This window comes from Sprattus sprattus (assembly GCF_963457725.1).
Source record: "Sprattus sprattus genome assembly, chromosome: 10".
NCBI lineage: Eukaryota > Metazoa > Chordata > Actinopteri > Clupeiformes > Clupeidae > Sprattus > Sprattus sprattus.
The window spans coordinates 14,928,621-14,940,624 of NC_137908.1; the positions used below are offsets into that span (position 1 = coordinate 14,928,621).

Genomic DNA, 12,004 nt, shown 5'->3' on the forward strand with positions numbered 1-12,004 from the left:
TTTTAAAAGCTGAGAAACTGTCAAAAGATTATTGAAAAGCCCAGCATAAAATGATAACAAAGGTAACAGACTACCCTAACTTATACTTTCAATTTCTTGTGAGCTTGATTTTAAGCCTTAAACGTTTCCTTTCCCAGCTTTATTCAAGCAGATGTCAGTACTGTACTGAGACATGGCGAGAGAGAAAATAACTTTGAACAAGCCAATAAATGGCTTTAAGATGCATCAGTGTGAGGGATTTCAGAAACAACAAACCAATTCTGATTTGGGTCTGTCTACCCAAGAACAAACGTCAAAGGCTATTCATGACCCAGACTCATGAGGGTTTTTTTTTTTTTACCACAAACAGATGGGCATTCATCAGTAAACAAACACCTGAGATCAGATACTCCATAATGTAAAAATGTACAAATGGCAAAGGCTCAGTAACGTCTTTACAACAGACTTACCAATGCAAACTTCAGGGAAACCATGGGAATGTCAAGCATAGTCATGCAACTAGTATGCGAGAGTCAGAGGTAAAAAGACTTATTTCCTTGAGGTCCAGGTTATGACCTACCAAAACAAACATCTTCTTATGTGCAGACTTAGACTGAAAAGTGGTTGAAAGCTTTACCATGCATTCTGTTCAAACCAAATATTGAACCAAGATGGGATCCACACCACAGACATACAGCACTAACATTGTTTGTGGATCAGTTTTTCCCCTTCATTAACAATCAGCAGATTTAAGGGCAAAGCCATTGAAGGGTCGTAGCAGGAAACTAACTGGCAGAATTAGGCCAGAGAACTGCAAGAGGAGCACAGCGGTACCTTAGCGAGCAGCACAGTGGTCCAAATCATCCCTATCAGAGGAGCAAAGCAAGAAAGTAGCTGACAAGACTCGAGCCGTGAGTCCATGCTTCAAGTTCGATTGGGATGATAAAAATACGGCATTAAAAATACATCTGAAACACTCTGAAGGACAGAGCGCTGTGTGTTTCATCATTAAAAAGGCTATTAATGACAACAGGCTAAAATTACACACCAGCTGTCACTCAAGCTCGTACGGGAAGCACACAATAAGTCCTCAAAACTTGGACTTGCTTTAAGTCATGGCAAGCAAGCAAACACAGCGCACGGCTAAACCGAGTTCATGATACAATATTCATGGCCACCACCGGGATCGTGTGCAGTTTTGGTTACATTTCAACAGGGCAGCAGTTCAGGCAACAGGCCTTCAAGGGCCACAAACATGAGACAAAGACATGCTGTGTCGCCCATGGTCTGCATGCTTTGTGCATGTGCATGTGCATGATTGACTGTCATAGACCAGAATCAAAATCCTGATCTGCTGGTGTGACGAAAGGAAATGCAGGTGGCTTATCTGCATAAGTAATCCTACAATTACTGATTGAATATGACCTCATAACGTTGATTGCTGGAGACAAACACAGCCATAAACATTAACGTTTCTCTGTTATTACGACAGAGCAAAGTGCAGCATGGGGTCCTGTGGGGTCCTGTTCCCCTTCAAGCTACATTAGTGGCTCTATTTGTCTAAATATTTGTCTATTTGTCTAAAACCCATTTCCATTGTAAACATGTGGCATCTAAGTACAGACATCTCAATTAGACTATCGCTCTTGGCGTGCTGTGCTTTACAATGATTATCATATATGTCCAAGAAGATCAAAACCATGTGACATGTATACAGTACATGTGGGCGTCTGTTGGTACTAGTTGTTAGTGTGTCTGACCCTGCAGTCACAAAGTGACTCATGCCACAAACAGCAATCTAACAGATATACTGGCAGAAAGTGTGAGAACATCTCGGTTCATAAACAGTCGCAGGTAATAAAAAGCATTCCATTAATCAGGTTGTTTTAATACATTTTAATAATCTAACCACTGAGATGAAGGTTATAAAACGTATAGTAGTATTTTACAAATGGTTATAGAGGGCTCTGTCAATTTAATCTCACAGTGGGACCGCTAAAGTAATGAGGATTGTTATGAGAATAATGCCACCCCCTTTTGTGATATAATGTGCGATAGCCTGCAGTAAACAGGACAACTCCTAGGAATGTGATGATTTGACAGCACAGTCCAGTTCAAATGATGCAACCACTAACTCATCGTATTCCCTACCTAGAGCTCTATCTGACCACGTGTTCTAACCTGTTCTGCAAAAGTAGTAAAAGACAAGAAAAGAGTTGACACACACAAACACTCCAACACAAACACACACACACACACACACACACACACACACACACACACACACACACACACACACACACACACACACACACACACACACACACACACACACACACACACACCCACACACACACACACACACACACACACACACACACACACACACACACACACACACACACACACACACCTCCCATTTTGTAACCCTGGCCTCATTGGGCAGTTTAAAAATTACTGTAATTTTTTTTTTTTTTTTTAAAGCCGCTCCACCAGAATGCTGTAGACCTGTACAAACTTGAAAAGTCCCTGCCCCAAACAAAAACTGATCACATCAAAACAGCAGAAACAAAGCACTTCCAAGGAAACCAGCATATATTGCCAGTATATCATCAAAAGTCTGAAGACTCTTAGCTGCAATAATACCTCCGTATTGAAAATGAGCTTAGATGCACCATACATCCATAAGAATATCTCACTGTGGGGGTAGGGGAGTTGTAGTTTCCTACAACATTTGTCTAAGCAGCGCATTGAACAGCACATCCACAGCAATGCAGTGTCCATGAAACCTCAGGCATACCTCAAGTGGTTAGAGAATGGTATGAAGCCACCTTCATAAATACAGAGCCATTTCTGCAGCACATAAGCCAAACGCTGTACACCTGTTAAACCCAAACATTTCTCATTCCTCAGAGTTCATTTCTGAGTCTATGTGTGTGTAAAGGCTGGCGGTGATATTCTTGCGAGTGTTTCTGCTACATTGTGTGCTAATGAAACAGAGCTGTGTCGCGTCGCCAGATCTTGGCTTTGCCTCAATGTTTTGTCCTATGGGCGCTGGGGGCTGAGCAGCTGAAATGGGATCCAGGCTTGAGCGCACCCACAGCTATCAGCTGTTTACAGGGAAGTGGCTCCTCTCCCGGATGATGCAGCCAGCGTAATAACGAGGAGTGCGATAACAAGGTCTGTGTGTTAGCAGCTCCTTGCGATGAACCCACCCACGGGAGGGAGAGATGAGGAATATGATCACAGAGGCACTGACTTAAGCAGGGGTGTTTGTTGGAGCTAGTGTACTGTACGACTGAGCGACACCACCGACGGTCCCCACTTTGGGCGACCTGAGGAGAATATAAAGTGACACTGCCTCTGCCTGTCTGGGCACACACTGTGTATTTGTGCCCGTGGCACATACACACACACACACACACACACACACACACTTCCGCACACACTAAATACACACACAGATGCATACACACAGTACAGATGCAAAGTCCACTGTAGGGGCAGGGCCAGTGTAAAGACAGGGTTTTGAGAGCTGGCCAAGCAGCATTTTGTTGTTTCAGCACTCATTAATTCAGGGACAACTCGTTCATTGTCCTCGCCTCGCAAGTCTTCCTTGGCGACTGCACACACATACAAGGGTCCCACTGCGTTACTCGTGTCAACTCACACACACTCTAACCCCCACACTGTCAGCAACCCCAACCCTGAAAGGAAGGAAGGCAGATAGGCAGGCAGTGGATACTGACCTTAAAGGCGTACTTGCGGCTGATGTTGTCCGAAGGCTGACAAGGTCCGACGTGGAAGCTGAGCAGGGGAAGACTCCCCAGCACCCCTTCTTCTTTCTCGTCTGCGCAGGAGGAGGGAGAAGCAAACGGAAGGGGACAAAAACAGAGGGGGTCGGATTAGCGCATGGAATCAACATTCAAATCCTTGAAAACCAGGCAAGCGGGATTGGGTTTCCAACCTTCTGAAGGAAAGAAGGAAATAATGAAAGAAAGAAAAAAGAAAAAGGCAACACACACACCAGCAGGCAGTTCTCCGTTCCCACTGCAGGTTTCTCAGCAGCACATCAGCCTGTGCAGACTCCACAGAAACTGCAGGTGAATCCCATAATAGATATCCATTTTACGGCACTCCAGGAGGGAGCGAAACCCGCGCGGAGAGCCACACACTCAAACGTGACGCAAGCGGTGTGCGAAATCAGACGGACAGAGAAAGAGAGAACGAGGGGGAGAGAGGAGGAAGAAAATAGAAAGAAGCACTTGTGATAATTAAATAATGCAGCGCTTCATGAAATTTTAAAGCGAGCGTAGCAAGCTGCCGGGCAGCTCTGGCTCTGCTGCTGCTGCTGCTCCTGCTCTGGCTGCTGTGTGGGGGTGTGTGTATGTGTGTGTGTGTGTGTGTGTGCTGTTGCTCCTCTCACTCTTCTGAGTCAGTGTATGCTGCTGAGAGAATGCAAAAGGGGCTGTCTCTCTCTCTCTCCCACATCCTCTCGTTCTCTCTCTCTCTGCTGGTGACAGCATGTGTGTATTGTGGAGCAGAGGGAGAGAGATAGAGAGAGAAAGAGGGAGGGAGGTAAAGAAAGAGAGAGAGGGAGGGGGAGGGGTTGTGTTTGTGCAGTGCGCTGAGGGGAACTGAGCAGTGACGAAGCTGGAGAGGAGAGGAGATGGCCATCAGCCCCTGTGTGTGTGTGTGTTTGTGTGTGTGTGTGTGTGTGTGTGTGTGTGTGTGTGTGTGTGTGTGTGTGTGTGTGTGTGTGTGTGTGTGTGTGTGTGTGTGTGTGTGTGTGTGTGTGTGTGTGTGTGTGTGTGTGTGTGTGTGTGTGTGTGTGTGTGTGTGTGTGTGTGTGTGTGCGTGCGTGTGTGTGTGTGTGTGTCTTAGAGTTACTAGAATCCTGGCGCTCAGCCCAACTGCACCTGCCCCACCCCCAGCCAATGGGTGGGCCCGCATTCACTCGCACACACAGGTGACAGCAGAGAGGCAGATCTCACGTGCACACACACACTCATACAAACAAACACACAGCCACACACACAGCTGAACATGCACTTGTTCAGACACATACACAAACACAGGATATACAGTATTCTATTGGTCTAGTCGAGCAAGAAAAGTCTGGTAAAAAGAAAATACACAATGACACCACTCCCAAATCTGCATTGATATAGAACAACTCACTTAAAAAAACTTCATCCAACAAGGTCAACCAACAAATCCACATAGTATATTTAAAATAAGACACATAGTATATTTAAAATATGTTATACATCAAATGACGAAGAATAAGACATTTCAACAGTGAGCTGACAATACACAACCACAGACTGGCAGTATCAGTGTAAATGTGTACTGACTACCAGTTTAAATAGGACAGATCTCTGTCACATAAATGTATGGAAGCTGCCCATCCCCCTCTGTCATACTCATTAATACAGCGAGCTCATGTCCTCCTGAACTCCTAGCACAGCAAGCATGCTGCTAAACCACAACAACTAGCAGCTGATGGCCAACCATTTTTTCTCTGCTTCTCTTTGCTGGCATGGAGATTGGAGGGGAAAAAAGCACAAAAAAGGGGACAAGAAAATAGATGGAGACAGAGGAAATAAGGGAGACACTGAACCAAAGCCAATCTCTGATTGTTACTTAGTTAAAAAGAGAATCCCACAGAGCTATTCAGACATCATTTGGCCAAAATAATTCATTTTAAATAAGCACTGCCCGAAATGTCACAAAGCTTGTTGAGTCCGTATGGCACTGGCCGACTTGAACAACAAGTCCTGTGTTTCCTTTATTAGCTAAGCCGTGCTTCTATGCTCTCCTGTTTTTTTAAATCTATGTAAAGCATGTTGAAAATCATTAATGAATGAGTCACGGCTCTCACACCGGCACACCCTTCCGATAGGAAAGTTTTGGTTATTTTGGAGAGATTAGGCTGATGCTGGCATCATACCATATGTTCGCCACAACACTACAACTATTACAAAGCTACCCGTTATACACTAACTCCAGCCATCACAATCGCCTATGCGACAGATTATTCGGTAACACTTTCTATGAAGCCCAGCGTTATAAGGCCCTATAAGGACATTATAAGGGCCTTAATAATGACTTATAGCGATTGCTACAATGACTTATAGCTACTTTATAACTACGTATAATGTCTTCCTGATGACTCATAATCACCTTTATGATACATTATATCAGTTCATTATGAATGGTTATAATAAAAGACGGAATAATGCATTATAAATATGTGACTGTCGGGTAACACTTGCTTTGAAGCCTGTCTTTATAAGGTCCTATAAGGACATTAATGATGACGTTTAAAAGTAGCTATAAGTCATTGTAGCACTCTTTATAACTATGTTTAGCATCTCCACAATGACTCATATCCACTGCTCTGAAACGTTATGTCAGTTAATTATAAATGGTTATAATCTAAGATAAAATTATGCATTATAAATATGTGATCATAGGTTTGTGTGGGTAATCATGAATCCTATGAAGCCTGCATATATGAAGCACTATAAGAACATTCATAATACCTTTAAAAACTAGTTAAGTCATTGTGGCACTCATTATAACTATGTATATAGGTCTTCACGGCACATCATAACCACCTTTGTGATATATTATGCATATTCATTAATGTGTATTAGTATGGTGACTAAGCTGCTATACAGACATAGAATATTATAAACTTTTAGAAGATCCTATAAGTGGACTTTGTCAGCTATAAGTAAAGTGACAAAAGGGTGGTGTTGTTATGAACAGATATGAGATTATATAAGTGTACTTTGTCAGCTTTAAGTAAAGTGACAAAAGAGTAATTTTGTTTTAAACAGATATAAGATTATTATAAGATAAGAGAAGAGAAGATAAGGCATTATGAACTTGTTAATAGTGCTGACAGTAAATACAACAGGATACAACAGAATACAGATGAAAACCCTTTTATTTAAATCAGCACTGGCTGAACATTGCCCAGAACATAGCATTGTAAGGGTGTTAAAAATAAAAAAAACAGCAAGCCTTCTGTAGACAACTTATTGATGTGACATACGGTATGACATTTTAATGGACGGCCATCAGGAGCAAGTCCCCAGCAGTTTTCAACTTGCTTATTTTTTCTTGGATTTCTGGTGTCACATGGGAACGGCACCTAGCAATATAATAATCTTATATCCCTTTTGCATAATATATCACAATGGTGGTTATGATGTGCCGTGAAGACCTATATACATAGTTATAATGAGTGCCACAATGACTTATCTAGTTTTTAAAGGTATTATGAATGTTCTTATAGTGCTTCATATATGCAGGCTTCATAGGATTCATGATTACCCACACAAACCTATGATCACATATTTATAATGCATCATTTTATCTTAGATTATAACCATTTATAATTAACTGACATAACGTTTCAGAGCAGTGGATATGAGTCATTGTGGATATGCTAAACATAGTTATAAAGAGTGCTATAATGACTTATAGCTACTTTTAAACGTCATCATTAATGTCCTTATAGGACCTTATAAAGGCAGGCTTCATAGCAAGTGTTACCCGTCACATATTTTTATAATGCATTATTCTGTCTTTAATTATAACCATTCATAATGAACTGATATAATGTATCATAAAGGTGATTATGAGTCATCAGGAAGACATTATACGTAGTTATAAAGTAGCTATAAGTCATTGTAGCAATCGCTATAAGTCATTATTAAGGCCCTTATAATGTCCTTATAGGGCCCTATAACGCTGGGCTTCATAGAAAGTGTTACCGATTAGGTAACACTTTCTATGAAGCCCAGCGTTATAAGGCCCTATAAGGACATTATAAGGGCCTTAATAATGACTTATAGCGATTGCTACAATGACTTATAGCTACTTTATAACTACGTATAATGTCTTCCTGATGACTCATAATCACCTTTATGATACATTATATCAGTTCATTATGAATGGTTATAATAAAAGACGGAATAATGCATTATAAATATGTGACTGTCGGGTAACACTTGCTTTGAAGCCTGTCTTTATAAGGTCCTATAAGGACATTAATGATGACGTTTAAAAGTAGCTATAAGTCATTGTAGCACTCTTTATAACTATGTTTAGCATCTCCACAATGACTCATATCCACTGCTCTGAAACGTTATGTCAGTTAATTATAAATGGTTATAATCTAAGATAAAATTATGCATTATAAATATGTGATCATAGGTTTGTGTGGGTAATCATGAATCCTATGAAGCCTGCATATATGAAGCACTATAAGAACATTCATAATACCTTTAAAAACTAGTTAAGTCATTGTGGCACTCATTATAACTATGTATATAGGTCTTCACGGCACATCATAACCACCTTTGTGATATATTATGCATATTCATTAATGTGTATTAGTATGGTGACTAAGCTGCTATACAGACATAGAATATTATAAACTTTTAGAAGATCCTATAAGTGGACTTTGTCAGCTATAAGTAAAGTGACAAAAGGGTGGTGTTGTTATGAACAGATATGAGATTATATAAGTGTACTTTGTCAGCTTTAAGTAAAGTGACAAAAGAGTAATTTTGTTTTAAACAGATATAAGATTATTATAAGATAAGAGAAGAGAAGATAAGGCATTATGAACTTGTTAATAGTGCTGACAGTAAATACAACAGGATACAACAGAATACAGATGAAAACCCTTTTATTTAAATCAGCACTGGCTGAACATTGCCCAGAACATAGCATTGTAAGGGTGTTAAAAATAAAAAAAACAGCAAGCCTTCTGTAGACAACTTATTGATGTGACATACGGTATGACATTTTAATGGACGGCCATCAGGAGCAAGTCCCCAGCAGTTTTCAACTTGCTTATTTTTTCTTGGATTTCTGGTGTCACATGGGAACGGCACCTAGCAATATAATAATCTTATATCCCTTTTGCATAATATATCACAATGGTGGTTATGATGTGCCGTGAAGACCTATATACATAGTTATAATGAGTGCCACAATGACTTATCTAGTTTTTAAAGGTATTATGAATGTTCTTATAGTGCTTCATATATGCAGGCTTCATAGGATTCATGATTACCCACACAAACCTATGATCACATATTTATAATGCATCATTTTATCTTAGATTATAACCATTTATAATTAACTGACATAACGTTTCAGAGCAGTGGATATGAGTCATTGTGGATATGCTAAACATAGTTATAAAGAGTGCTATAATGACTTATAGCTACTTTTAAACGTCATCATTAATGTCCTTATAGGACCTTATAAAGGCAGGCTTCATAGCAAGTGTTACCCGTCACATATTTTTATAATGCATTATTCTGTCTTTAATTATAACCATTCATAATGAACTGATATAATGTATCATAAAGGTGATTATGAGTCATCAGGAAGACATTATACGTAGTTATAAAGTAGCTATAAGTCATTGTAGCAATCGCTATAAGTCATTATTAAGGCCCTTATAATGTCCTTATAGGGCCCTATAACGCTGGGCTTCATAGAAAGTGTTACCGATTATTCCAGTAAGGAATAACCTAACACTGATTACGTACCACTCCCTGCCTGGACACCTTTAGCAACAAGCATAGACCGATAACATTCTAATTACAGTATTTATTTCAGTTTTTACCCTGCCACAACTGAAAATGTTGCCCCACTGTGATACCTTAGATGACAAGGACAACATGATTGACAAGGTGACAAAGGGGGAAAACAAACAAACCATTAGTCCAGCTGCCCAAAGGGGGAGAGTTCAAAGCTCTCCCTCAGTGTTTGCTGTGGTTTACCAAACGGCAAGTGCGGGGTCGGCGTACGCACCGTGCTCTCCTATCGGAATGTGCTCACATGTACCCGAATGCACAAACATGCCAGCCGCCAGGGCGACTGTCAGGGTCACAGCACTTGGCCATGTTTACACCGTCACGCTAGAGAACACACTGGGCAGGTCACAGGCAGGCCACCGCAGTCCAACAACACGCTACCTTCACTACCCTCCCCAGCATGGGCCCACTGCATACACATGCAGGAAGGGTCAAAGGTCATCTCCCCAGGTACATTTCACGGAGTACATTCCTTCCACGGTCGCAAACAAAAAAAGGGTTTGCACATGTTCCTGCAGGTCTTTTGAGGTTCCAAATTAAAGCTCATAAATAATCATGTTATAATCAATGTCAGCTCTCATGCCACTCAAATATGGCCTTAGCCACAAGACAAACAGGGTAGGCTATTACTGTGAGGAGCTCTACAATGGAGTGAGTCGTCACTGAGCCCCTTATCAAGGCACACAGACAGAGGGGCATGTCTACAGTCCCCCTATACAAGATATCTATTGGTATCATTAATCTCAGGGACTATTGTTCAGTATGGGTCTATTTTCTGCACCATTATCCTCTTAGCACCCCTTCTTTAGCATGACATGCAGCTGAGCTAAACTCATGGCAACTCCTAATGTTGGAACATTTGAAGCGTTGGGAGATGGAACAGTTCAAAGGTGCTGTCAGTGTGAGGTGCAAACAACACAAAGTTTGCCAGAGGGCTCATTTCACAGGAAGGAGTCAAGTGAGATGGGGACGTGGAGCTGAAATGATTTCAAGGACAAAGCCAGCAAAAAACACATACAATCACAAAACAACAGAAGGGTGACATTTTGGTAGTGAAGGTCTTGGGGGTGTAAAAGACACCGCTCATATCCCCATTACATCACAGTGTCAGTGACAGAGGCCTGGCTAAACCGGCCGGACCGTCGTTCAATCCACGTCCAGCTCAAGCTGTAAACATTCACACAGCCAGCTCTGGCTTATTCAGTTCGAGGCAACACTACACGATAGGGGAAAGAATTCATGTCTTAAGAAAGTCGCTCTGCTTTCGAGTCAACACTCCAGACTGTTTACTGCGTCTACTACTACTACTGCAACTCAACGCAGATGGGGTGGGGTGGGAAAGTGATGAATTATCCATTAAATCTTTGCGTGACGTCACAGAGAGCAGTTTCGAGGCTGCCGTTAAAAAGAAAGAGGAAGACCTTGGGATGACGGCTGATGAGCTGAGACAGCACGGAGCACGCTCAGTCTCAAAAGTGCAGCGGCGGATACTGGGCTGAGGAAAGCGCCCCAGGAGACAACACAGTCAACACAACACATAGACAGAGAGAGAGAGGGGGATAAGGAGAGAGAAAGAGAGATAGCGAAAGAGTCACTGGCATAGGGGGTAAGAGAGGGAGTGAGAGCAAGGAAGGAGAGAACGACTTTGCAGTGTATTCAAAACATATGCTGAAATTAGCATATAGAATATCGCATTTACAACCTACATATACTAGTAGTGACATTCCCACTAAACCTTTCGCTGTTTGAATACTTTGAGCCTACACCAGCATAGGTCAGCAAAATGGGAATGTAGGCAATTTTACATGTATTGCATATCATTTTAAATCTATAGTCCAACATGGGGTGAAACAAAGTGGATGAGGCTGGGTTGTAGTTTGGACCTAGACTCCTTGAATAGCCTCTGAGGTCATGTCTCTGCAGTGCCTCTGGACCAAACTGAAGCCCCAGGGTCCTTCCAGCATTCTGCTCTGCAGACGACCTCATTCTGCCCCTGCCCACGGCAGCATCCGCCAGAGCTGAAGCCGGACAGTACTGTACCTAGCACAGCCCTGACAGCACGTGTCCCTGTCAGTGGCACTCCACTCATTTGTGCTTTGTATGTGTGTGTGTGGGGGGGGATGTGGGAATCACTCGATCAAAAAGACACTTTCGAGATACACTAATCTTTGAAGCAGGAGGGGGGGGTTTGCTTGTTGAGTGTTCTACCAACACGGTATTGTACTTCCTGGAAATATTCCTGAGTTAAAGTTATTTGCTGTTGCGACATGTAAAGCAAAAGCAATTGCTCTGCTGCTTTCATATGAATATGGAGAAACAGGCAAGTAGAAACACAGGCTTTCTGCTTTGTCTGGCAGCTTCAAATTAACAAACAGATGATACTAAGAGATACT

At 41.8% G+C, this 12,004-nt stretch overlaps 1 protein-coding gene across 1 annotated transcript in view; it reads right to left on the minus strand.

The window, feature by feature from the left end:
• The window catches only part of plekha6 (pleckstrin homology domain containing, family A member 6), a gene marked incomplete at its 5' end in the record, with an annotated part of 40,367 nt that overhangs the window by 21,355 nt on the left and 7,008 nt on the right, over nucleotides 1–12,004 (minus strand). Inside the window, one exon of the mRNA XM_080845897.1 lies at nucleotides 3,729–3,829. Coding sequence (XP_080702023.1) covers nucleotides 3,729–3,829 — 101 coding nt within the window. The remainder of the gene's footprint in view (nucleotides 1–3,728; nucleotides 3,830–12,004) is intronic.